This window comes from Pantherophis guttatus, chromosome 6, assembly GCF_059756535.1.
Source record: "Pantherophis guttatus breed Tessera chromosome 6, ASM5975653v1, whole genome shotgun sequence".
NCBI classification, from domain to species: domain Eukaryota; kingdom Metazoa; phylum Chordata; class Lepidosauria; order Squamata; family Colubridae; genus Pantherophis; species Pantherophis guttatus.
Genome location: NC_142068.1, coordinates 37,019,976 through 37,047,279, shown reverse-complemented (window position 1 = coordinate 37,047,279; position 27,304 = coordinate 37,019,976). Strand labels below are relative to the sequence as shown.

The 27,304-nt window shown below is 34.6% G+C and overlaps 1 protein-coding gene across 3 annotated transcripts in view; it reads right to left on the bottom strand.

Annotated features, from left to right (window-relative positions):
* Positions 1 to 21,450, bottom strand: part of PER2 (period circadian regulator 2) — a 29,891-nt gene extending 8,441 nt beyond the window's left edge. Inside the window, exons 1-18 of one of the 3 annotated variants that reach the window (XM_060683153.2) lie at positions 21,176 to 21,450; positions 18,422 to 18,511; positions 17,119 to 17,537; positions 16,446 to 16,600; positions 14,486 to 14,607; positions 13,366 to 13,567; positions 10,826 to 10,877; positions 10,401 to 10,534; positions 7,194 to 7,272; positions 6,351 to 6,457; positions 5,125 to 5,278; positions 3,881 to 3,986; positions 2,838 to 2,969; positions 2,577 to 2,676; positions 1,937 to 2,102; positions 1,707 to 1,837; positions 503 to 703; positions 25 to 285 (exon numbers count right to left, since the gene is read on the bottom strand). In XM_060683153.2, the coding sequence (XP_060539136.2) occupies positions 25 to 285; positions 503 to 703; positions 1,707 to 1,837; positions 1,937 to 2,102; positions 2,577 to 2,676; positions 2,838 to 2,969; positions 3,881 to 3,986; positions 5,125 to 5,278; positions 6,351 to 6,457; positions 7,194 to 7,272; positions 10,401 to 10,534; positions 10,826 to 10,877; positions 13,366 to 13,567; positions 14,486 to 14,607; positions 16,446 to 16,600; positions 17,119 to 17,354 (2,338 nt within the window). In that variant the 5' untranslated portion in view covers positions 17,355 to 17,537; positions 18,422 to 18,511; positions 21,176 to 21,450. The remainder of the gene's footprint in view (positions 1 to 24; positions 286 to 502; positions 704 to 1,706; positions 1,838 to 1,936; positions 2,103 to 2,576; positions 2,677 to 2,837; positions 2,970 to 3,880; positions 3,987 to 5,124; positions 5,279 to 6,350; positions 6,458 to 7,193; positions 7,273 to 10,400; positions 10,535 to 10,825; positions 10,878 to 13,365; positions 13,568 to 14,485; positions 14,608 to 16,445; positions 16,601 to 17,118; positions 17,538 to 18,421; positions 18,512 to 21,175) is intronic. The other 2 variants (XM_060683157.2, XM_087872693.1) reach the window with 2 other exon arrangements.
* Between the last annotated feature and the right edge of the window lie 5,854 nt (positions 21,451 to 27,304).

Here is a 27,304-nt window from a genome sequence, read left to right as displayed (position 1 = left end):
AATAATTATTTTAAAAAAACATACCATGTTCTCCTGGGCATCCTTTGGGTCTTTTTTGAAAGTAGCAATTGCAAGCACATTTAAAAATATGAAACCTCTTTATTTCTTTACACTTATTCATAAAACTCCACTCTTCTTTTTGAGTATGCATTGCAAGGCTATTCTTTGTAAGGCCCAATTTCTTAAATATAGCTTTTCTCTTTTTCTCTTGTGAACTGTTAGATTGTAGAACAATAGTTTGATTTTCTGTGGATTTTATCCCAGATAGATTGTCTTCTATAATTTCTAAAAATAAATTTGAAGACAGACATATAGGAATTTTTTAATGTTATTAAAAAGTTGTAAACATGTTAAATATAAATGTCTATAGTAGTCTGCCAAAGTTTATATAGGAAAGAGAGCACATAATTATTACAATTAAATATAAATATAATAAACTTCCTACATTTATTCTAGAGAACATAGAGTCATATTCTGCCTCATAACAAAAGTGGTACTATACCTAATTCAGGCTGTGTTTTTTTATCTCCAACATGAACTATGGTGCTGCTGTAGCTGCATTGACTGACAAAAGATATTACACTTTCAGGTTGTCCAGGAAAAGTCAAAGAAGTTAAATGAGCATCCATAAGAGCTGAAGCATTGGATGTGTCAGATGTTTCCAACACTGCAGGACCTATGTGAGTTTTTGACTGTCCCCTTTCTTTTCAGTAACAACATAAACACACCATATACACAAAGAGAAAAGAATAAAAAGAATAAATGCAAATTTTTCAAACAAATAAAACATGACGACAGGTGAAACTATCCAGATCTACTAGACTGAGACAAAAATATGATAAAGAGTCAGAAAGGTTTATATAGTGTTGTTTTTCAGCTTCCTAGAAATTTTTAAAATTATGTGTGTTTCACTTTTTCATTTCATGAGCTTGTAAATATGTTTTCACTGATAAAAGTTTCCATCATTGTCATCAAGACTAAAGCATTGAATTGTCATTCCTCCTGGCTTCTACAGATTTAGACTGGGGAAGAGGAATAAAATATTAGTACTGTTTTTCAATTTAATTTCCAAGTACTTTATCTATAATGAAAGCAAATATTCCCTGGAATACTTTTTTAAGGAAATGTTTCTGAAATAGCACAGGAACATGAATTATTTTTCTCTTAATTTCAACATTTAGATTATTTAAATGCCCATGAACTGTAAACCAATTTGTTCATAAATATGCTGTACTAAATGCTAAGTTAACAAAAAAAACTACACAATACTGGTATAAATAGTAAACCTATTTCTAAGACTGGCATTAAATCAAAATCAAATCATTTGCTTGTTGAAAATTATTGTATTCTTTTTTTTCTACCATGCTCTCTGGTCTTTGAGAAACCTAATAATACAGAACAGACAATTACCAGCAACATGAATGTATCACAAGTTTCCTTGCTTCACTGTTGCTGATTCTTGTTGGTTAACTCATAGTCAAAATATCATCATGGCTGAAGAAGAAAAGATGGACTGTTTCTTAAAGTGACTGCTTTACAGACAGCTTAAAGTGAGCTGCACTGTACGGCTCAGCTTAGGAAAGACCATGTTATAAGACTGAATATTGCCCAAATGGAACCTGCAATCCTAAACACACTTGGGTAAGGAGTAACATTAGTTGAAGATAAATGTGCATAAGACTTCCCATAAACAAAGTCTCCAATACCTGTGGATGCTTTTGTTGTATCAGCATTCATTTTCTCTCTATATATATCAGTATTCAGTGCTACTTCAGTATATGGTGTCTGGTGAGTCATTTTCTGCATAGTATCAGCTGCACAGCAACTTTCTAAGTATCTACAAGAAAAAGCAACTTTAAAACTTTATGAAAACAGTCATTTTAAAAAGTGCATACATATACACATCAGTAATTCAGTGAAATACATTATTGCTTACCTGATAACATTATCTAAACAGCTGATCTGTTGATATGAATACATCATTTGTTCCCCCCAAGTTGATTCTTTTGCAACTGAACTACTTTGGCAAGTAGTCCCAATGCCATCATTTTCAAACAGTTGAGTGGTACTATTGGTATGATCACGGTAGTCAGTGGGTTTCTCTGAGCAACATAAAAATAAAAATGTTATAGAGGTTTATTCGGTTTTTCTTCCATAATCAAATATTCTAATCAGGAAGCTGATAAAACCAAGCCTAAGAACATAGGCAACTCAAGAACTGGTGGCGCAGGGGTTAAAGTGCAGGCACCCTCTGCCCACAGCTTGGGAGTTTGATGCTGACAGGGTCAAGGTTGACTCAGCCTTCCATTCTACCAAGATCAGTAAAACGAGGACCCAGATTGTTGGGGACAATATGCAAATAATGCTTCTACATTGTAAACTTCCCAGAGAGTGCTGTAATGGGGTAGTATATAAGTCTAAATGCTATTGCTATCTAAGATATAAGAAATACCACACAAAATGACTATCGTTAGTGGAATTGGACTGAGTGCATTTGACCAAAAGTTTAGTTAAAATAATTGAAGATATAGCTAAAATAACTGAAGTAATTTCTTTAAATTGACATTGCTTTATACCTCTGTAAGATTTCTTCTGATTTTCAAGCTTTAATCTAGAATCAAAGGAGGCACGAGTTCTGTCCACACTTCCATTTTTACAAGTATTTTGAAAAGAATTCTGGAATCAAGAGGAGACAGTCTTTAAACCATACTTGATGCATGTTTATTTGGAATAATTAATTAGAAATTGTTTAATTGGCTCACATTTATAATGTGAGCCATTTACTACCTTTTTCTCATTAGTTTGAAAATATTAACAGAAAACAATGCCAAACTTACAGTTTTCTGTATCTTCTGAGTATCTTCATTGTTCCCATTGCTGTCACTGGATGAAGCCACACTCATTAGATGCTCATGTGATCCATTGCTGCCCAAACTTCCATAGCCACTAGAGCCACTATTATATATAGGCTAAAAATATAGATATATATTGTAATAATGAAGGACATTGCTAGTCAGAAACCTTATTTATTTGCATCTCTCCTTTATTATTTTCATAAATAACTCAAGGATGAAGAACATAGCCAAATTTCCTCCTCCCATTTTCTCACAATAATACCCTGTGAAGTGGGTTCAGCACACAACAAGGATATTTAAAAACACCAAAAGCAGAATTCCATTTGCAAAATTTTCAATATTTTGAAGGTACTAGTTACGCAGTTCATATATTTGTGTCTGTGTGTGTATAGGTAGTCCTCAACTTACATCCATTTGTTCAACAACTGTTCAAAGTTATAGTGGTCCTAAAAAATGGACCTATGACCAATTCTTGGAGTTTTGGCTATCACAGCATCCCTGCAGTCACATGAATTCAATCTGGGTTATCAGATGCTTGGCTTGTAATCATGATGTTGCAGTGAGGTGTGTCATGTAATTATCATTTGCAATCTTCCTTCCTGGCTTCCCACAAGCAAAGTCAATGTGGAAATGAGCAGAGAAAGTTGCACATCATGTCCATAAATAGCTCCCATCACTTTTTCTTGAGGAGCCTCACTACAGAATGTGAGATCCTGGGGATCACTTCTACCTGCCCACACTCCATGGTTTCATGCCACTTGCAGCACCACCCTATTTGTCTACAGCCTCTACCTGACCTCCAGCTTCTTCCGTAAGTCCATAAGAGTCTTTGGAGTTATGATGGCAATAAGGACTACTGGGACCATCATCACTACATGACACAGTCATGTGGCTTCACGCCTTACAAGTGCATTGCTTAGCAATGGCAATTCTGGTCCAAACTGCCATTGTAACTCAAGATTATTTGCTTCTCACTTGTGTGTATGTATATCTGTGAATAAATATATAATAAATAAATATCATACTTGTAGTAATAGCTTATGTATTTGCTCTGTAATTTCTTCAATATTAGGATGTTGCATTTTTTCTTCGCTGTGCTGAGGTACAAATACATCTTCATTCAAAGGGCCCCTAAAAATCATTAATAATATACAGTGACAAGTTTATTTATTTCAGTTACATATAGTCTGTTTTTTTCTCTTGCATCTATAAACATTTAAATTGATCAAAGATTCAGGCTTACATTGTTCAAACATGACTTTATTTATATAATCTGAAGCAACTCTTGACAAAACTTGAAAGATCTGGGACAATTGTAAGTTTCTTATAAACATTTAGCATTTAACACATGCAAATTTAAATGCAGTTGTTTTCTCCCTGTTCATTAAAGAAATCATTTCTAAAATATGCATGTAAATTAGTATCAACATTTTGACTTTCCAAAAGGTATTCATGATTATTAAATGAACATAAACTAGAATATCTTAGATTCTAAATTTATGCATATATCATATATATCATTGAAAAAAGAAAGCTGAAAACCTTGCACAGGATGACATCCACAATGATTTCAACCTACAGTTTGTGTGAAATGGTTAGACTGAATTGCATAAATTTAGATAATTCAATTCCCATAAGGAAATTATTAAAGCCTCTTTGGTGTAGATTTGAAGGAATACTATATTATATAACCAGTACCTCAATAAGCTATATTGGATACAGTCTGCAAAGGCATCCATGATGGAAATGTGGCAAAACAGTGTAAGATGCCAATCATACAACTGACAACAGCTTTTCTAAAATAGACTAATCTGGACTTTGTTTCAAGGGAAGGGGATAAGGAGAACTTATTATTTTTTACTGTCTGACCAATTTGGACTGGCCTTTCCTAGTACCAGCTTTTACACTGACAGAAAAATTCTCCAGGAAACCTAATCTAGATTGATACCACACCACCACATGAAAATAAATAATCCCTTGCTAAAAGTAAACACTAGGGTTTTACTTTGTTATTTATTATCATTTAAAATTTAGGTAAGCTATATATGTAAAATTTAGGCAAACTATATATGTAAATGGCATCGTATCCAATCTGGCACTGAGAAGTCTACATCTGTTCCTACAGAAGGAAGAAAGAGTAGGGAATTATCCTTTTACACAAAGGATCTCTTTAATTGTATAATTAGATTTTGGCACATTTTAATGTAAGGAGACCTCTTGCAAACAATTTATCTCATGAATTCTTGTTTTATTGACACTAATTTCTTACATTCGAACTCTGTGTCTTCCAATTATAAAGGAAATCTTTCGACTCCAAGGATTGATGAAACTGGACCAGCTTGTATCCAGAGTTACATATTCACCATTTCTAGTACAGAATCTGATTGGTGAATAATCAAATGGTTGTCCGCCATACTGAAGTACTGTAAAAAAAAAAAATCATGCAAGCTTTAATGATAAAGAAATAGAGAAAAGTGATTGTTTGAAAATCAGTACCACACTATAAAACTACATAACTTGTAAATATTAAAGGAGAAATTATTTTGATGAAAAATAGTTTGATGAAAAAAGCTCTTTGAACTTGAGACTCGGCATGAATTATCTAATTTGGTTTTAGCTCAGTAGATGATGAAAAGAACTGCTGACATGAAAATGTAAAATTAACTTATTTTGTCTTTGCAATGCTGAAAATGGGCAAGAATAATATTTACACAGTATGTCTAAATTCAAGATTCTAAATTTTAGACTGAATCTAGACTTGGAGCAATCAGAAGGCTGTATTAAGTTCTCATACAATATGTTAACAACATTTATAATGTTTTAAATAGTCAAATATTTGAAACTTTTTTTGAAGTCCGCCACATTAGACTGAGGCTATTGAGGAATTGAAGGTTACTGAAAGGATGCAACTAACCACAATTAGATATTAATAGACATATATGCTATTTTGCATGTATACTTGAATACTTGAAAATAAGGCTGTATAAAGCATTCAAAAGGTGCTTTACAAAGCAATGTTCTTCATAGTGTTAAAGCTGTCACATTCTCTGAAGATCTGGCATAGTTGATTCTGTGATTGTTTCTGTACAGGTACAGAAGACATTTCCTTTGAGACTGAACAATCTCAAAACTTAATGGAATACTATTTCAGTCATAAGTATACACATACACATATCAATTTTGACCATGGGTGTCATGGTCAAGTTTTTATATTTTTTATATCAGTGGATCTAATTATTGCTTCATCTATTCTCTGTCACCAATAATGTGATTAAGATAGAAAAAATGGTACCTTTGCTCAGATACTTGAATCTACAAATAAACAAGACAGAAGAAGAGAGTGTAGTGGAGAGAGTAAGTAATCAAAATTTAATCAGGAGATCAATCTGTTAAATATTTCTTAAAACTCTATGAACATCCCTTATGTTTTATTGCATTTGTTTTTTTCATTTTTGTCTTCCAACCCTTCATGAAAAGCGAAAGTAGAAAACGTACTTTTTTTGTGAATTGTTAGCATTAAAGCTCTGTCACTTGGATGAAGATGTAGTAAAACAGGAGTTCCAATTAAGTCCTGAGGTAAGTATCCCAATAGAGGCACAGCTCTTAAAAAAGAATTTGAATAAAAATAGAGCAGAACACATTTTATATATATAGTATATCAATTTAGTTCCAATTGAAATAAAATGAAAATAGGTACAGTATATCTGGAATTTATATCACACTTAAATTTGCAAAACACTGGGAAAAATAGTTATATTTATCTCTTTATAAAAGTTATCTATATAAGATTATAAAACTCAAGTAGCAATATGAAATAGCAATACTGTCCTTTAATCCAGGGGTCCCCAATCCCCGGGCCGTGGGCTATTTGCAACTGGGCCACACAAGCAGCTCGACTTCTGTGAGAGGTAGGCCGGTGCACCGCACATGTGCACGCTCAACTTGTGCAAATTGAGCTGCGCATACCACCCCTACACAAGCTCACTGCTCACGTAGCCCAGTTCCCCTCTCACCCTTGTCGGGCTGCCAAGCCGCAAAAGTTGAGGAATGCTGCTTTAATTTTTGTAATGCAAGGTTTTCATTCAGAATTTAATTATGAATTTCTGCTATTATTAATGGAAAGAAAAGAGGAAAACAATCATTCTGAAAGAGAGAAATTATATTTCATTTTTTTAAATTTTATGCAATCTTTTTTCTTCATAATTTGACAAAAGCCAACAACATAAACCCATGCATTATTATAATATGTGTACGTACATTACCTGTTTTCATTATTATTTTCATAAACAAGGCAGCAAAACATATATTAAAACAATAAGCATGGTAGTTTTAATTCACCTTTCATCTACTTCTTGGAATAAGCAACTTGGTGTATGGACGGTTGTAAAGATTCTTTTATTAGGAGGAATTCTAGGTGCTGAAAGAAAAAGAAGTACATTTAATAGAAATATATATATATGTAAACAGGGTACACTAAAGAAACACATAATTTTTGGAGTATTCAACTTCTTCACAGCAACTGGTACTAAAAGCAAGATGACTTATCAAATAGTGTGATCAGTTTGTTTTAATTCTGTGATGCTTTTGTATTTTAAATATAGATATAAGACTAATCACTTGACAGAAATAAGCAAGTTACAATTATTTGAATTTATGACATTAAAAGCCTATTACAATAAATATAATTAAAACACTTAAATCCTTGAATCTAATCATTTTATTGAGATTAGTTAAGCCTATTTTTACTGAATAATACTTAGAATATAACAGGAAAGGATAAACAAAATCTTTATTTCCCAACTGGTAGTACATGAAATACAAGGAATATTCTAGGTGGAATATATTTCCCCTCTTTAAATCCACAAAGAAGGTAGACAGGAAGTAAGAGAGTCAAGGGTGGAAGAAAGCAGAGGATAGGAGAACAACAGGTCTCCAGTTGGCTGTGGAATTGAATGGAACTGAGTGTCTAGGATCAAAAGAGCTCTGAGATAAGGCTAATGAGGGATGTTTGTTTGTCAATCTTGACTGTGCTGGCTTCATTATGGCTTGCGGGGGGTGGGGAGGATGAGATTTTGGGAGCAGTCAGCAACCATATTACATTCTGTTAGTCAAGATTGCTATAAAATGTACACATGCTAGGAGTTTTAAGCATAGCTATTATACGGGAACAATCTATCAAAAAAAAAGTCATGGTGATAATAATAATAAAAAAAATCTCACCCTCACCCGTCCTACCTAAAAGCCCTGTTTCAAATGTCAGGTTACTTGCTATTAAGACTTTTCTCATTGAAGGTTTAACCTCTGAATGAAAATGCTGACTTATAAGTCATCCATCACCAGCAAGAGAAATATTTCCCCCCTCAGATCTGTTTCCAAAGTTACTTAGCTGTACAGACCAGATCTACTGCGGCATGGTAAGTATCTATCGGGGTAGGAGTCTATGGAAATTGCATCTTGTGATTCAATTTTCTATGAAACAGTTGACCAATTTATATTTTTGTGCCTGGGTTTGTTGGGATTGTTTTGGTCCACTGTCCAATCTGTTGCCTAATATTTCCCATTTCTAAGATATTGTGGGCACTTTGAAAGAGGCATTGGGTTGAGCAGCTCAAATTTTTAATCAACAACCATGGATCTTCCCAATTACTATCTGACTATAGAAATGGAATTTAGCATACTCTCAATCTGGTAGTCTGTTAAAGTTGGTATTCTAAAAGGCACAGGAGTTCTATGTGAGAACATTGGCACAAATATTATTTGATCAGCTTTAATTTGGTCACTAGTATAACCCTCTGCTGGAGTAGTGAAGTGGTTAAAATAGTTTGTCCTACATTGCGGATATATACAAATGGTTTATTGAAAGCACTTCAGATTTTCCTGCGAATTGTAGCAATACTATTAATTAAAATGGTATGGGTATTAGGCAAAATTATTCAATGAAACCTTCTCCCTTGCAGAAAGGGCAATAGTTTGAGCACAAGGAAATTCTGGAGACTCAAGCAGAGACTGAAACCCATTTGTAGTTAAATTTCATTACAGTGAAGGCATGATTATTTTTCTACATCTGCCTCACTCCAGATGTGTAGTCTTGCACTCTGGACACATCTGGAGAACACTGATTATCTAGATCCATTTCAATCAAGTTCAATTGGGATATGGGATTGAAATTGCTTTCCTTGTCTTGGTGGATGATGTATTATAGTAATAAACTAAATAAATTATTATTTATTTATATCCTTAGATCTGTCAACTGCCTCTGTCAACTGGGCTTTGATAGTTCATGACTGTTATAATCTTTCTTGCTAGATAATGCTAGTGGGATATAAATTCAATCAATCAATCAATCAATCAATCAATCAATCAATAAATAAAGGAAGGAAGGAAGGAAGGAAACAAACTACTGCTCAACAACTAAGCAACAGGACTATGGGCTCATACGGAGCTCCATCTTTCTCCAAGTTTATACAGTTTCTGAAACTATTTCTGAAACTATTGTAAAGAAATCTTTACAATGAAAATATATTGCTCCATTTAATTTGAAGTCAAGTTGGCTGATACTAAATTTGATAATGGAGTAGATAAGGCATTAACAAGCTAAAATTAAATTCAGACTAATTAGACCTTTTTTGATAAGAAGAAAACAGCTCTAGGATTTGAGTTCGGTCTGTTCTGGATAAGGTTGTCCTCTTGACAGACAAATTTACCTTGAAATTGACCATGGAGATGTACAATAAACCAACCAACCGATCATAACACAAAAATAAAATAATCATTCTTAAAACCATCAAAACTATTTTAATCAGAAATTATACTCATAAAGACCATTACCAAATAAATTGTCTACTACAGAGGAAACATGTTTCTTATGTTGTTCCCAAGCTAGGACACATAATCATCTCAGGAATAATCTCAGCTCCTTTCTATTCACTTTTAGGAAAATAATGATCTTTGTCTTTAGCAAGAACTTTTCAGAGTGAATTAATTTAATAGTGGATATAACTGTTTTTATTATAATTTAACCATAATTCTGGCTGTGCACCGCCCTGAGTCCTCAGGGAGAAGGGTGGTATATAAATTGAAAAATAAAATAAAATAAAATAAAATAAAATAAACAAACACATAAAATTGTCAGCTTCATTAGGTGTCATATGAGCAGAGAAGCTGTATATAAAATATAAAAGAACAAATAAATAAAATATGGAAATAAGGCCACCAATTCTATGCATACATATATATCCAGTTGAAACTAATTAGCTCTATTTTCCAAAAGATACACATATACTATAACAGGAGGAATATAAAAAATAGGAGGCATTATATTACTATAATAATAATACTAATAATTTCACTTCTAAGTAAACTTGATTAGTAACAGAGGTTACTTTAAACTAATTATCTTCCGAGTCCTTTTTCTACAAAACACAGTGGCTTTTCACATGGGAACCTCTCTATGTTATCAATGGTAGCTTCCTCAAAAGATGACCAGTTTTTGTAAAATAATGTCTTTTTTGCTTTGAAAAGAAAAAAAAAAATACAGTATATTACCTTCATACCCAGAGTGTACCTTTTCTGCAAGCAACATGCAACAAAGTTGATCTTCTATAGCTTGTATTTTAATAAGGTATGGGGTCATACGGAATGGATGGTAGCAAGTCTCATTTATATTCACTTTTCCTGCACTAAAAATGTGAAAAAACATAGTTCAGTTATTATATTGTTATAGATTATTATATGGCATAGGTTTGGAGATTTTCAGAAATGAATGTATCACTTTTTCCATTCAAAAGAGGACATTTCATATTTTTTTTTACTAGAATGTTTCATTTATGTCTTCTGAATAGTAATCATGAAGATCAAAGGCAGGATTGCGGCAGGAAAAAGTAGCAACTTTTCTAGGAGAAAATATAAGGGTGTGGCTGAGTCCAAGTCCCCACAAAATATTGACTATTGATTATTATAGTTTGTATTACCTGAAGCGGCAGAAGAAAGATTTTTCCTTCATGAACTCTTGGGTGGCAGATTCTATAAAAATATTTAAAACATTTGATAAGCTACAAAACTCTGTGTTGCCTTGGTATTATTTATTTATTTATTTATTCGATTTATATGCCACCCTTTTCCGGAGACTCAGGGCGGCTTACAATGCGTTAAGCAATAGCCTTCATACTTTTGTATATACCTGCTTAGTAGGGCTTTCGCCTCCCCCCCAGGGGTGTTCTTTTTTATACAAAGTCAACTTATTGCCCCCACAAACCGGGTCCTCATTTTACCTACCTCGAAAGGATGGAAGGCTGAGTCAACCTTGAGCCTGGTGAGATTTGAATTTGCAGTAATTGCAGGCAGCTGGTGTTACTTAACAGTGCTTTAGTCTGCTGCACCACCAAGGGTCTATTAGGAAGTTATTTAGTTATTCTGGTAAAACAGAATGTCAATGCTGAATTTCTGGTAGAACAATTCTAAGTGACGGTTGGAAGAAGCTTGACTAAATGGAAAACATTTTTATACCCGTGGCAAAGCTTTTGGAGCTATTCTTCATGAAGAACCCAAATGCTCCCATTCAAACATGCTGTGCTTTGATAGCAAGGTAGCACACACATTCCTTAGACAATGTGAAGAGATCATTGAAATGATTATGCCAAGCCTTCACAGTATCACCTGCCATTTTACATAGCAAATTAGACTGGAAGCCTCAATTGCTTTGTGAAATGACTCTCCAAATCATTTGTACAGCCCTTGTATGCATGTCTATGCTCTGTCTCCCACCTATGAATTAGACCCAAGGGAATAGAGATCTGTATCCCACAAAGGTGATGCCCTTGGCAGTGCAAGTACAAACATACAAGACAGAAGACGTATAAAATAAATTCAGTTACTAAAGAATCAAATACATTTGAAAATGAAATTATAATAAGCGTGTATCCCTTTTCAGATTAACAGCAATCACAGAGATTCCTTGCAAATGTTTAAACTTTAAAACCTACCAATGACGTAATTATTTTTTATCTGTCAAAATGGACTCTATATATACAGCATTTCACTGTTAGATAAGATATGACAAAGACTCTCTAGGCTGGCATATGCATGGCAAAAATAAAGAATAAATACTACAAGACATAGTATTTTCAGTTTTACATTACAATTGATATATTCACATTTAACCAAAGGAAAGCAGGAAAATGTTTCCATGTAGCATTCCCAATATTGTGAAAACTTTTCTCAATGAAGAAACTTTTGCAAGATAAAATAGTTTTATCATTATCAGTTTTAAATTTATTACAGGAGTCCCTGACTTGTGACCACAATGGAGCCCAAATTTTTTGTTGCTACATGAAACATTTAAGTGAATTTTGCCCCATTTTATGACCTTTTTGCCACAGTTGTTAAATGAATCACCATAGTTGTTAAGTAGTTGTAAAGTGAATCTGGCTCCCCCATTGACTTTGCTTGTCAGAAGTTCTCAAAAGGTGACAACATAACCTCAGGACACTGCAACTGTCATAAATATGAACCAGTTGCCAAGAATCCAAATTTTGTTGACATGACCATGGGGATGGGGTGTGAATGTGAATGTGAATGTGAAAAACAGTCATAAGTCACTTTTGTCAATGCTGTTGTAATTTTGAACAGCCATTAAATGACCTGTTGTAAATTGAGGACTAACTGTATATCACTTGGGAAACTGAAATTGGTTACTATTTTCAAATAATAATTTAAGTTTTTAAAAGTTTCCCTCATAAACTCTGACAGAAGTATGCAAGAACAACTTTTAACATTTGGAGTTATAATATGAAGAATTGCTTTAATCTGAAAAATTAAAGGTAGCCACAGAACACATAACTTTCTAATTAAGAAACTGGTCCCCAATCTTTTTGGCTCTGCAGACCAGCGGTGGCAGGGGTGGCAGTCAGAGAGGAATGGTTTTGTGCAAGTGGTAGGATCACGTGCCCGCTTGCACAAATTGAGCTTTGTGCATTTGCCTGCTCACCCGCTTGTGCAGTTGAGTTCCTGTTGTGTGTGGCCCAGTTTCCACTTGTGTGGTACTGGGCTGCAGCCAGGTGTTGGGGACCCCAGAATTAAAATACTAAAGAATTAATTTATGGATAAGACCATATAGATTCTTTGTTCCTGTGGAACTCATTTGACACTACCTTCTTCTGAGATATTTTTCATCTCTTAATCTAGATTATAGCCCTGATATCCTTGTTATTTCATAGCCATAGCCCAACCCTGCTTCTCTACTACACTTTGACAGGTGACACTTCATTAAAAATACAGCAATGAAACAGTGATCGGTTTGCCCAGAAAAGTGGTTTCATCATAAGGAGAAAAAAAAATCAGAAAAGCTCAAAAGAATTAATATTTGTAAAAAGAACTACGTAATTATGGATTTAGATTTTTCATGAGTCAACACAACTATAATTATCTGATCTTTAAAGAAATATAAACTTCTCAATTAAGTATGGGTAAAACATATTAATGTAGGCATAATTGAAGAATTTAACTGACTTACCAACTTCATTGCAAATACTCCAAGATGGCAATCTATATGGTATAGTTGAGCTATAGAACACACTGACATCCTGAGGTGCCAGAAACTCCACAAATTTGGCATTTTTAAATAAATCTTTCTTACAATGGAGGATACAGGCAGCCTGATCAGAGATGTACAAAATTTTCCCAGTAGCCAAAGAAACAGCTACAGCAAACATATCCTAAAACATGATATATATTCAATGAAACACATTTTAGGTTGGCAAAAGGAAAATAAACACAAATGCTATGAGCTCTAAATATACTAAACTAATGAGATATGAAAAAATTAACATATTATTTGGGTAACGAGAGAATGAGTAAATGAATAAATGAATGAATATATTATGGTTTATTTCTGACTATTAACAGTATGCTTCAGATCTATATGGATTCTGAATTAAGTTTGGGTAGTCCAGATATCTGAATCAAATTAAGATTCCTTTTAGGAACATATATTGTGTTTATATTGGGCAAATCAAGATAATTGCCTTTTATTCAATAAATCATGGTAAATCAATTATGGCATGCCTCAGTGATCAAAGAGGGCCAGCATGTTTGCAAACAATTCCAGAATCAAGCTCTCTGAGTAAGAACAGCAAAATGGCTACCTAAAGATCTGTAAATGTCATGCAAATTCAGGCAATTATCTTTTATATAAGTAATGGTGTGCATGTGCAAGCATTATATATTTGTTTACATTTTTATTATATATAAAATTATCACAGTATCATGGGAACCAATATTCTTGAATGACTTATTCACTTATCATTTTATTCAGCCTCCTCTCCCCCCCATCCTTCGCCCAGGAAGTAGCATACATGGATTGTCTTCCTCACTATAATTTTATATATTAATAGATTAAGTAACAAACATTGGGTTGACTCAGGGAACATTAGGTTCACTATCAGTGGGAATCAGCATCTCCCTGGTTTAAGTCCAGAATCCCAATGGCTTTCCTTTATGTGGGTTATGTTGGTACTAGACACAGAAATAATTTAAATACTGTAGATGCTTTTAACTATTAAAAAGAACTGCTAAGATTCCCTATTTGAGTTGAAGAAGATAATTTGCACATTTGTTGTAATGGGAATACTTACTGCATTCTTCATGGTGTACTCTGCAGTAATGTTTTTAACATCTTCCATAGTACAGGATAATATATCAAGATCAGAGAGATAGCTGTTATTAATCATTGTCAATTGATATTCTTCTTCATTGGCTACAGAAAAAAAAACAATGTGTACAATTCAAGCAGCTTTTTAAATACTCTTTTCATAAGGGTATACAATCTTTTATTTAGGCTGATATTTAATTGTATTTTTAAATGAACAATTTTCCTGAACTTAATATACTGATTCAGATAAAAGTATACTTCCCAATTAATTTGTTAATTATGAACTTTGAGTTAGTTAAAAAAACAAACAAAAAACCCCCCAAATACTAAGAGGCAAGAAATAAGTTTTCAAATTTATTTCTTTTTAGAATGATTTTTGTCCCCTCTTAAAATTGTAATTATCAGATCACATTTTATCATATTTATATTTTTCCTTACTTATTCATTGAGAGTAATAAAATAGATGCTTAAAAAGGAGACGAGTTTGTCACATTTAAAATCTTCTTGGAACCTGATGGTAAAATCCTTAGTTTAGTATCTTGACAGAAAACAGAGTTTAAAATTTCAGAAATAAGGGATGGGAAAATTAATGTTAACAGTTATTGGGAACCCCCTTGTCCATTTTAAAATTTTGTGTGGTCATATTATCAGTAAATTTCCATGAGGCCCTAGTCATTTTGTCACATAAGCAAGCCTTTACATCGCTTACCATTTCAATTTGATTCTTGAATAAGCTTTCAAATATTCTTATATTCTTATTCTTGTATAAGCTTTCAAATATACTTATTCATATATACTTATTTACTTATTCCCCTATGGAAGGAGTATATTTACTTCCACATGGGAATATTGAAAAACCTTGAAAATGTAAAAATGCTTTTTCCTAAGTGCTTTAATATTGTCTCTTTAGTTTTTACACTTGGATTATAAAGCAATTTTAACATGGTTAATGTAAATTTTTCATTTACATTAACCATGCCTTTATTCCTTTTCTTTCACCATTCAATAAAAGCTGTCCTCCAATGAAATCTTGATATTCTGAATGTGATCAGTTTGTAAGCCTCTACATTTCAGTAAACCAAAAGTTTTTTTATTTTGCACAGCTTAATTCTGAAAGACTGGATGATTCCTCTTGTACTCAGATATTCTAGGAACTTTCAAGAACAAGAACAGAAATGGAGTTGGTAGGGATGTATTGGAGCTGTCTGTAGATGCATTTCCACTTGGGTCTTCTCATGTTTTCATGATTTGACAGTTACAAAGAGAGAAATGGAGGCAGGTTGTCAACTATGCAGTGACCTTAATTTTTCACAAATAGCAACTTTTCAAGAAATTTAAGTTTTTTACAGCAACTCCAGCAAACTGCAGTGAAAGAACAGAAATTGAAGAATAACGTATCTCAGAGCTTCTCAAAAGCCAATACTGCCATCTGTTGGTGATCTATTATAATTTTGGAGGCATTTCATGCAACCTTGTTGGAAAAAACAGCTAAGTAATATATCAATCTAACTAATGTAAATCTATCCTGAAGTTAAATTCATTTAAATAGAACTCATATCAATCTTATATATATCCTATCTTATTCTATTAATCAAACAGTACTGTGAAACACATATTCAAAATCTTAGAGCTTATGTGACACTTATGTGACAAGTCTGTCAGTGTATTATATGTATGTGTGTGAGATAGACAGTGAGGGATAATAAGTTAATATGAACTTTCATGGTATTATTTTATTTTATTCTATATTGTATATTGATATGAACTAATGTTTAGGTTTTGACTTTAAAAACAAAGTTATAGCAATCATATCAAGATTGTAATTTAAAAAAAGCATTACTATAGTTCACAGACTCTCTTTTATCATAGGCTTTCTTCCTGTTGTACTTTCTGGATATTGCTTTAATTTCCTAAATAGGAATATGAATGGTTAATATAGTTACCTTCAATTTGCTTAATGCTCCTAAGTGCATATTTCAAAGTTGCCAGGACACTTGATTTGCCTTTGATCTTTTTATGAGGAGGAAGGTATCCTTTTAGATCTTGCATAGTTTTTATCAATTCCTTACGGATTTTAGATTTAGAAGATTGTTCACTCCTGGACATTGTAAATGAACATAATTCAAGTTTAATGTAATTTTGGAGCAAAACCCAATATTTAAGATTTATTGAAGTATTTATAAAACAATGCAAGGTGATATAAGCACACTGTTGTCCAGACTGCTTAAGTATATTTTATTTTTAATATATATAATTCTTAATCCTTGTTTATTTTAAGGTCAGACATAACTTTAAAAATGTAAGTTAGTTTTGATGAGAATAGAGAGAGGCTGGAGAGATTGTAGTATTCTACATCCTTGCCTCTGCTATAATTGTGAAAACAGCAGACACTTATGCAGTGGTGTGAAAACTGAACAAATAAAATTCACCCATCATCACAATCTCAGTTAATATCCTGAAATGCAATACTTTTAAGATTTAAATAAATATTCTTCATCTGTCTCAATATGAGCATTTAGATATGGAACATCCACAATTATACAAATGCAAATTACATATAATCATTGCTACACATATCCACAGCACTAGGACAATTATTTGGGATCAGAATAATACCTTTTATAGTAATCAAAAGATTCCATAATTATAGCTGTTTCTTTATCATTTTCTTCACCCTCATTGCTGTGGGAATCATGCCTGCTGGAATAATTTTCATTGATATCATTTCTACTCATTTCCCCATTCATCTCAATATCTTCCTGAAGAATATCCAAATTTTGTTCATTTTTCATTTGAATATCCATAGTTTCTACAATAATTTTATCACTTGCTGTTTTCAAATAGTTGCTCATTCTAAGCAATTTTAATGCCGGTAAGTGCCATATAAATGTCAAAGAATTCAAAAGATTTCTCAGAGCAAAGTTCAAAGAATATTTGGCCTTAAGGTAATCAGTTGTGCAATACTAATGTTTTCTATTCCATATCCACATGACAGTGTTTTCCAGTGTTCAAACTTCACATATTGTTTTAGATGCCTAAGGAAGGAAAAAAACACAAACAAAACAGTTTGTTTTTGTTCTCTATATTCTTATTTATCTTGTTTGTCAAGTAACAGTAGCATTGAAACAAAGGATTATGTAATAATTCAACAGCTGGCATTATTAGTTACCTGTGATCCAAATGAATCTACAGTAGGTCACAGAAAAAAGTCACATTTTATTGTTCACATTTACTGCAGAATCTCTGTGAGAGAGTGTCACTACAGGAAATGAAACAATGGCAAAGATATTTGTATGAGTTTACTAAAATTCACAGATGCATATTAAAGAACAAGCCACAGTTAATTGTTATAGCATGTTTTATAGTTTCTACATTAATGCTTTCCTATCAACTATTTCTGTAATAGCAAGAAATTTAGTGGTTATTCTTTTTTACTAGTGATATACAGTAGTTGCAATTGTTGAATAAGAAAAGTGTCAGGAAAATATGACTTCCTTTCTGGAAATATAAGAAAAATAAGCATCTCTTCCAACTGGGATGGAAAGAGTTACCACTGTTGTAACTAAAGTTTATTTATTAAAGTGCCATCCATTTGGCAACTCTGGGCGGCTTACATACATTAACATTGATAGACATTAAAATAATAAAACAACAAATAATAACAATAAAAGGTAAAGGTAAAGGTTCTCCTTGCACATATGTGCTAGTTGTTTTTGACTCTAGGGGGCGGTGCTCATCCCGTTTCAAAGCCAAAGGGCCAGCGCTGTCCGAAGACGTCTCCGTAGTCATATGGCAGGCAAAGGCGCATGGAACGCTGTTACCTTCCCATCAAAGGTGGTGTCTATTTTTCTACTTGCATTTTTTACGTGCTTTGGAACTGCTCGGTTGGCAGAAGCTGGGACAAGTAATGGGAGCTCACCCTATTACACAGCACTAGGGATTCGAACCACTGAACTGCTGACCTTTCGATCGACAAGCTCATCGTCTTAGCCACTGAGTCAACGCATCCCTATATAATAACAATATTAAATACAATTAAAACATGGGAAGGAGGGTAGCACGAAATACATGGGGAACTGGGATCTTTTCTTAATCTGATAGCCACCTCCAGAATGATGCACCCTGTTGGGGCCCCAGACCAATTGGCAGAGCTATGTTTTCAGAATTTACCGAAGGTAAGTAGGGGGTGTGGATCTCACCTCTGGGAGTATGATGTTCCCCACCAGCTGAAATTCCTTACTAATACGGTCTGCAACATACTCTTTTTACTGGTATGGTTGGGTGGGCCAATCCCATTGGGGTGAGCTGGTTTTTCAGATAACCTGGACCTATGCCACAAAGGACTTTAAAGGTGATAACCAACACCTTGAATTGCATCCAGAAGCAAACTGGCAGCTAATGCAGCTCGCAAAACAGTGATGTAACATGGGCTACCCTAGGGACCGCAAGAACTGCCTGTGCCACATTATACACCAGTTGTAGCTTCCAAATACTCTTCAAGGAACCCCTGTAGAGCAGGGTTCAATATAGAGCCTCACTTATAATATTAATGAACATTAATATTATATTAATATTAATGAATATTAGAAGTGAGCGGTATAGCATGTTAGCTTCTAGCATGTACAAATATATATAAATTTCTTAACAGGTCAATAACCTGCTTCTCTGCACTGGTTTTGAAGCTAACGTTTTAGCAAGTTATAGCCCTACCTCTACCCTCAAGCCTCGATCATGTCGACTAAAATGAACTGCATCATTGTGTAGTTAAAATATGCATTTATTATAACCAATATATAGAAGAATAAAGTGACAGGGTCCTGTATCGGTATATTTATTTATTTATTTCATATAGCTGCCTATCTCACTGAAGGTAACTCTGGGCAGTGCACAAATAATGTATGGATTTATGGGTGTATAGATAAACAAGTGCATGAATTTTTCTGCTCACTAATGTCTATCAGTGAGTTGCAAAATATCAGACTCCTCTTTATAGCTAATGAGAAGCTTACTGGTTTTCTAAGACGTGCTACCACTAATTAAAGACTGAAAAAAGCAATCCTCTCTTTGACTTTTCTTAGAGGGAAAAAAAACTACTTGTAAACCAGGTGAACTGGATTTATGCCATGTTGCTGGATACAGTGGTTTAACTTTTTCTCCTTTTTCTATTTTCTAACTAAGCATTCTACTTCCAGCTGTTTGGTTGAAAACATAAATGATGGTTAAAGACTCTAATGTTTTACTCATTTATTGGTCATACATTTATGCTGCAGCATCATAAAATATATAACAATCTATAATAAAAATGTTCCAGTAATAATGGTTCCTCTGAAAGCATAAAAATCTTTAAAATGAGAGGTATGTAAACAAAAATAGGAACTACCTTATGTTCTAAACTCTTCAATGAATAAAATTTGTAAAACTTATGCTATGAAACTACTTAATTTCATGAACTGTAATAATTTTAATTTCAGCTACATTAGCTTGGGCGTGGTGGAATTATTAGACTATACTAACTATTGAAACTCTGGGAGTTTTAAGTCAGTCATACGCACTCTCCCTCTCACCCACTCTCTCTCCCTCTCTCTGCCCAAACTGTCTCATAGATTTGAAGAGCTGTGTATTGCGGGACTGCTACCCCACAATACACCCCCATACATGAAGCTTATGGAACCTGCACTGCAACAGTGTAACATTGCTTTTGTCATTTTGACCCTGTGGACATCTTTGCAGGGTTACTTTGGGGGAAAAATTGGAGAGTCAGTTCCCAAAGGAAAATAAATAATAAATCACAATTCACTCATTAAAGAAACATTTCACAACACCACTACAAAATTAACAGGAAACAAAACAGGGGAAAGCTGTAGCAGTTAGTTTTAAAAGACTCACTCATGACTGAAAATGTAAGTGCAGTACATGTCCAAACAACTGTTCTATCCTCACTGTCTCCTACTGACCTACTAATTTTTCTCTCCTAGCCTTTAATGCTCCAATAGCACCTGGCTAGTCCTCCAAAATCTACTTGCCCACTACTTGCCCACAGTTCACCTACACTAAATGCATTCAGTACAGTATTAAGACATGACAGCATCTGCCAATTTAATTTAAACATCACACATAAATTAGGTCAGTAACCCAGTAACTGCCTGAGTAGAATCCAAGGGACAGACACAATCTTGTACACGTCTAGCAAATCCCATTAAATTCAATGGCACGTATCCCCAGTTAAACACATATCTGATATTGCAATCCTTACATCCCACAAAACAAGCACCACCATCTCAGATATGCCAATAGAAGGAAGCATAATAGAGATGTTGGCATCTCTAGATTACAATAAAATCACATGCTCTTCTAAGCAAACAATTGGGTGCTCCGATCTCCACCATCCTAACCTTTTTCTTGCTTTCATCCGTTCCACAACTCACCTCGTTTTGTTTCATGCATCAGTTTTTAAACAAACCCTAACTTTATTTTCCTTTATTTTCTGTGAGAATAAAGCACCCGGTCAAACCGGGCATCCTCCCACCACTCTCGTTTCCCCACATCCCCCGAGTTCAGCCTTTCACACTCTCCCTATACACCTCCCCCGTCCCTCGATTTTCGCGGAGGTTGGGAGGTCCGACCGGGCTCCCATGGGCTTCTTTCCCTGCTCCCTGCTCATCCCCTCACCTACTTCCAATATCGGCGCTGGCAGTGGTAGCGAAAGGTCGGTCAGTCGACCCGCCGACCAGGCGGCGGAGGCTGCAGGTTGTACAAGTTAAAACTACCGGTTTCCGAGTCTTCCCTCAGCGGAGAGGAACGGATTAACAGAGCAGGTATTCTGCCTCGCCCCTCGGCTACTGGCCCCGCCTCTACGAGCGCCCCCTTTCGGCGACCGCCTTCCGTCTGCCCTCCTCTTCAAGCACCGCCGAGCTCGGGTTTCATACCTTCAGAAACGTGACCCGGCCTGAGAAAAACCAGCTCGCGCAGGCGGCGATTGGCTAAAGAAAAAGTTTGACTCTCCAAAGAGTGGGCGGGCGCAACATTGAGATGGCTACTATTGGCCGGGCCGGGCGTCAATTCCGTTGTATAATCTTCACGTGTGATTCCATGTTTCTTTCGGGGGAGAAAGCTGCGGAACCTTTTAGCTGGCGCGCTTTGGCGGATGGTTGTTTCCTTCGTTTGTCAGTTCGAATCTTCTCCCATTGCTTGAGGGAAAGATGTACCCGAAGGGTGTGGCGGAAAGCGTGCGACACTATCTGAGTCATGCTTTGGATGTGTTGGGATAGGTTGTCGGAACGCATAGGGGGTGTGTGTGTGTGAGAGAGAAGTACGGTGACTGGAATGGGCGGATTTCCCACGATACGCTTTATCCATGTTTACTCAATTCTCATGACGCGATAAACTAAACCCGGGTATGCGGTTCACATAACGCTAAACTAGCTTGCGAAATTGGCTCTGGTAAGCGCGTTCATGAGCGGAAGGATTCATTTTCCTTCTCTGTTGTCACCCAATGAAAGGATAAATATTTGGTATTTTGTTTTAATCTGCGTAAATTAGGGCGATTGCGTAATTGTTATGGAAGTACTCCCGCATTTTCTGATAGAAGTGAATGTCTTGCCAGACTACAGGACTCTGCGTTTGGTCACTTCATGGCAACTTGATATTTTAATTAACAAGGTGGGAAAATGGTCGGGGGTTGATGAAATTACCCATGTAGCCTACATCTCTGGGGTGTTGAGTGGTCTGCTGTCCAAATGCTAACCTGCTCCACCTTGCTTAGCTTTCTGAGATCAGAAAAAATGAGTTAATTTGCTATGATGTGCCCGATGCCAAATTGGGGAGAAATTGTAAAAAAAAAAAATAGAATGAGACACTGCAGTACAGTTTTGTGGTGTTTTGCCAGCTGTTTGGTGTTGGTTCAGTATATTGGATTTTTTTTTAAAAAAAGAAGCAGAAACATTGGAAGGGCTGGTAGCAACTTTTACAACTAACACATGTTATTCAAAAGCATAAGCTTTCATGAGCTGCAGTTCACTTTAGATGCATTAATTAAAGGATTTAAATTGAGGTGAGGCAAGAGGGGGAAGGAGGCACAGATTGGCTGTGTGGATATGTTATAATTATAATTGTTATATCATCCAGTTATATGAGAAAAATCACAGGTATTTTAACAATTAAAATTGTAATGTATTAAAATCCATTGTTTGTTGAGACTTGAAATTGCCTGAAACCTTTTCATTTACTTTTCATATTCAGCAAACTCTTACTTAGTGGTGAAGTCAGTCCCATTTTTCCAAAACAGCCGCTTTAAGGCCTGCTCTAGACTTTTCTGAGAGGTTGAAATATTCTAGACATTAATATTTGAACCACTATAAGTCCATGTATTTGTCATATGCTAAATAAATAAATAAACTCTTATACTATTTTGTCCTTGCTTTGATGTGTGGCTGTGTGGACAAGTAAACACAAATATGATATCACATTGCCTAGAACAGATGTAAGAGAGACCAAAATGAAGAATAACTTATTTTTTCTGATAAGTCCATTTGAATCTTTACTAATTCCAAAACTCCTTTTTTTTATATTTTATATCAAGACACAAAAAGGAGAAAAGAGAATTGGAAAAGGAATCCATACATGATTGGAAACTGATGTACACCACTTTTGATGTTAAAATGTTAGACAGTGCAAACTACAAAATATAAAGAACTCTACATTTTATCTTGAGGTTCTTTTCAAAACCTTTCTTTCACATTTTTGCTTCCAATTATCGATGGAATTTATTTTCAGCAAATCAGAAAGAAATACTTGACTTCTTTAAATAATTTGTTTTGATTTTTAAGAAAAGATGAAAAGAAAAATATTCTTAAAAAGTTATTTAAGAATATATATTTGTAAAATACTTCTACAGCTATTCTTCGTCTATAATTGATAGGATTTTTTGCATAATGTTAAGACTGTAACATTAAATGGTGCCACAGTTCTAAGAACAATTTACACAGAATATTTCTAAAAGGTTCAGTACAGATCAGTAGCAAAACCAGTGTTTTAACTGCTTCAGTAAATATTTTTGTGGAACTCTTTTACAATTCTTCTATCATTTTAAAAAACAAATTAATTATATGTTTACCTTTCTCTTTTCTACCATGTAAGTCTTTATGTATAATCTAGTAATCTAGGATACTTGGGTGTAGTTTCTGGACTTGCTGGCACCTTGGTTATGCAAAAGTTATAATGTGATGACTCTCCATGCCATGTAATTTTGCTTTGTATTTTTGTTGGTGTTACCATGTCAGCTTTATCCAGAAATTCATTTTCTTTTAGAAATAATAACAGAGGCATGAATAATACCAGGAGTACAATCTGGATGGCTACAAGAGATGTAAAGTTTAATTATCTAAATACTTCCTTCACTAATTAAATTAAAGGAAGTTAGTGTCGTGAAATTGCAACTATGTACACATATTTACTTGTCTTGTAAATCGCCGCCCAATTAGATAATCTAACAGAAGTAATCAACAGAGACCCTTCAAAGAAAAAATTCCTGAATCCTGAAGCACTTCTAATTCCTTTTAAAGTTTTTGGATAAAAACACACAAAAAAAAGAATTCATGGCGCTTTCTTTCACTTGTTCCATCTGCAGTTCTATTAACTACATCACCCTTAGCTACTGTAAAATACAGTTTTTTAAAACTGTATGTACTACACTTTAATAGCTAGCATAAGCAACTAATATGAGGGAACAAATGTGAGAAGTAATAAAAATGTAACATCATCAGAGCTAGTAAAAGTAGTGATCTCATGGAATCAACATAGCACACAAGCCAACTAAAGCCCTTCAAAACACCATAAGTAAACTAAAAGACCCAGCAACCCCAGAAGGAAAAACAGGTCATCTACAATATACAGTGTAATGACTGCAACAACCACTACTTGGGACAAATAGGCAGAAGACTGGCAAAACACATCCATGAACACCAAGCAGTAGTCAGAAGACATGATGAAAACCCTTTAATTTCACAAGTGCATAGACTTAATCACAGTTTCACAGTTAGTAAACTGACCATACGAGACCATACAATAGACTTGGGCAGGGGTGGGCAAATGTGGCCCTTTTACAACCTGTGGACTTCAACTCCCAGAATTCCTGAGACAGCCAAGCTGGCTCAGGAATTCTGGGAGTTGAAGTCCACAGGTCATAAAGGGGCCATATTTGCACACCCCTGGACTTGGGTCTGATTGTGAATATTCTCATATTGATATTAGCTTTGCTGGAATGTCCTGCATGGTCACCAGAAATCAAAGGAAGGTGGTTCTTCCAAGTATGAAAGCATATAAAACATCAAGTAATCCTATTATAGGAGTCTTTAGTATTGTGATGATTTGTTTCTTGATTTAATTAATATATTGTAGAATAAAGTAGTAAAAATAATAATTTAGTATGTCCATATTATCCATTGTTTAGGATAATGCAAGTAGGGAAGGATGCATTCAGTTCTTTTTTTGGATACCTGGATTTAACTTTTCAAACAAATAAAATACCTGTGTAAAGTAAAAAGTGGTCTAAAAGCTCTCAATTTTCCAAAACTCTTCATCAGGAATATATTAACAAAAAACAGGATGGGAAGGAAGCAAGACAATAAATAAAAATAGGGCAGATATTTCAGCCATAACTGGCCTAATTATGAGCCTTTCTTACTTGCTTCTCCATCCTTTTAGCTGATGGAAGAGTTCTAGAGAACTTGAACTGTTGTATTTGTCCATTGTTGAGCCACAGTGTACCAAAATATAGTTGTTAATGATGCGGCTTCTTTCAATTAAGGCATAGTAATTTTTTCCTTCTAAACTAAATGTTCAAATCTATGACAGAATGAGGTTACTGCCTTGGTGACTCACTGCTTCATAACTAGGTTTAACACTCACAAAGCAATATGTAATTGGACTGCCATGGTTTTGTTTTTTTATTCACAGATGGGGTTTTTTAAATGCCATATTAATAGGAAGCTACAACTGCAGAGAGAAACTTCAGTACCTTTTATGTTTAAAGTTGTGAAGTTTTTGTTGTTAGGTTTTTCTTAACAAAGAAAAAAAAATGCTTGATAATTCGGAGCTTCTGTAATGAATGGCAGGAGAAAAATATTCTGGGGAAAAAAATCAAATGTAAAATAGAAAGCCACTACCAAGTTCTGATATTGCCTTAAGCAGATTGTTCTACATCAAACAGTATAAGCATAGCTTTCAGATGTTTTCAGGTTTTGTTTTTATGTTATTGTTGTTGTTGTTGTTGTTGTTGTTGTTGTTGTTGTTATTATTATTATTATTATTATTATTATTATTATTATTATTAAAATTAGTTTGCTGCCCATCTCACCATGTATATTTCTGCACTTTAGTTGAATCTTAGAGTAGATCCACTAAAAGCAATAGAACCTAAGGCATGCTAATGAAAGCTTGTTTATAAAGGGTCTGTTTTAACTAAGTCTGGATCTAACCCGTTGAATTAATGTGCATTTATACAGTAGTAATTGTTGTAAACTATTTTTAAGAATTAGAAACAGGAATGTATAAACTCCTACTTTGAAAAGAATGACAGAAAAAAAATGTTACTGAAACAGCTACATTTCAGCTTATATGATTTTGTTTAGTTCCTCCATTGCTACCCATTCCTTGTTCCTCACCCTCAATAAACTTGATTGCTTGATGTAGGGCTATAAAAGTCTGGAGTATCAAAGTATCAAAGACTGAGATCCTTCTGCACCATCGTTGAAAAGAAGATATCACTTTGAAGAACCCATCTGAGAGATTTGCCCTGAAATAGAGACCTCTTACAGTCCTACACCTGAGGCATTAAAAAGGGTCTAAAACAGGGGTGTCAAACTGGTGGCCGGTGGGGCGGATGCATCATGCACAGGCCATGCCCACCCCAGCTCTGCGAAGTGAAAAAATGTGATCTATCACATGATGCCAACATGATGCTGTGAATTTGACACCTGTGGTCTGAAACATAGATTCATGTTAAAATCCCAGGTTGAATTGCATGTTTCAATGAATTCCTAAATGAAAGGAACCCGATGCAACATCTATGCAATACAGAGTTAAATATAGCACATTTCTGCAAATGTGAATGCAAAGTTATTTGGGTGCAGTTGTTTACAGAATAACAGCTAGTGAATATGACAAGTGCAAATGCACTATTATGGTAAGACATTATAACGAAAAAAAATAAATTTAATTGGTTCCACAATGAGTGAAGTTCTGAAATCAAGTTTCACAAATTCAGGATTGCAACAAATCTTAAGATCGACCTAGCTATGATAATGCTTAGGCCTCATACAATTTGCAAAAAATGACAAAATACAGCTTTTACAAGAACCTGCATCAAGATGATAATACTACTGTCCCCATTGTTTTACTTTGGTATAAGCAGAAGTTTAGGATTTAATTTGAAGCTATGCCGTACAAGATTATGTAGTACTTCATCCACAAGGCCAACCTGGAAGCATACAGTCCTGAGCCATGCAGCCCATTTTACCAGGCACTGCTTTTTTTCAACTCTTATGTTGGCAGACAAGTAGAGCAGTTGGAAATTTATGCCTTCCAGATGTTCAACCATAACTACCTGTATAAGCAGTGATATGAAATGCTGAAAGTGGCAGTTCAGCAACACTTTGAAAAATACAGATTTCTATTATGATTTACAAAGCACAGCTAGGGCAAGTAGATTTTCTAGAATAAGGGAGGAAACAAGAATATTAAAGGTTTTTTGTATCACATATCAAATTTCCTTGTCCCACACCACTTCATCCTATACTAGCTATAC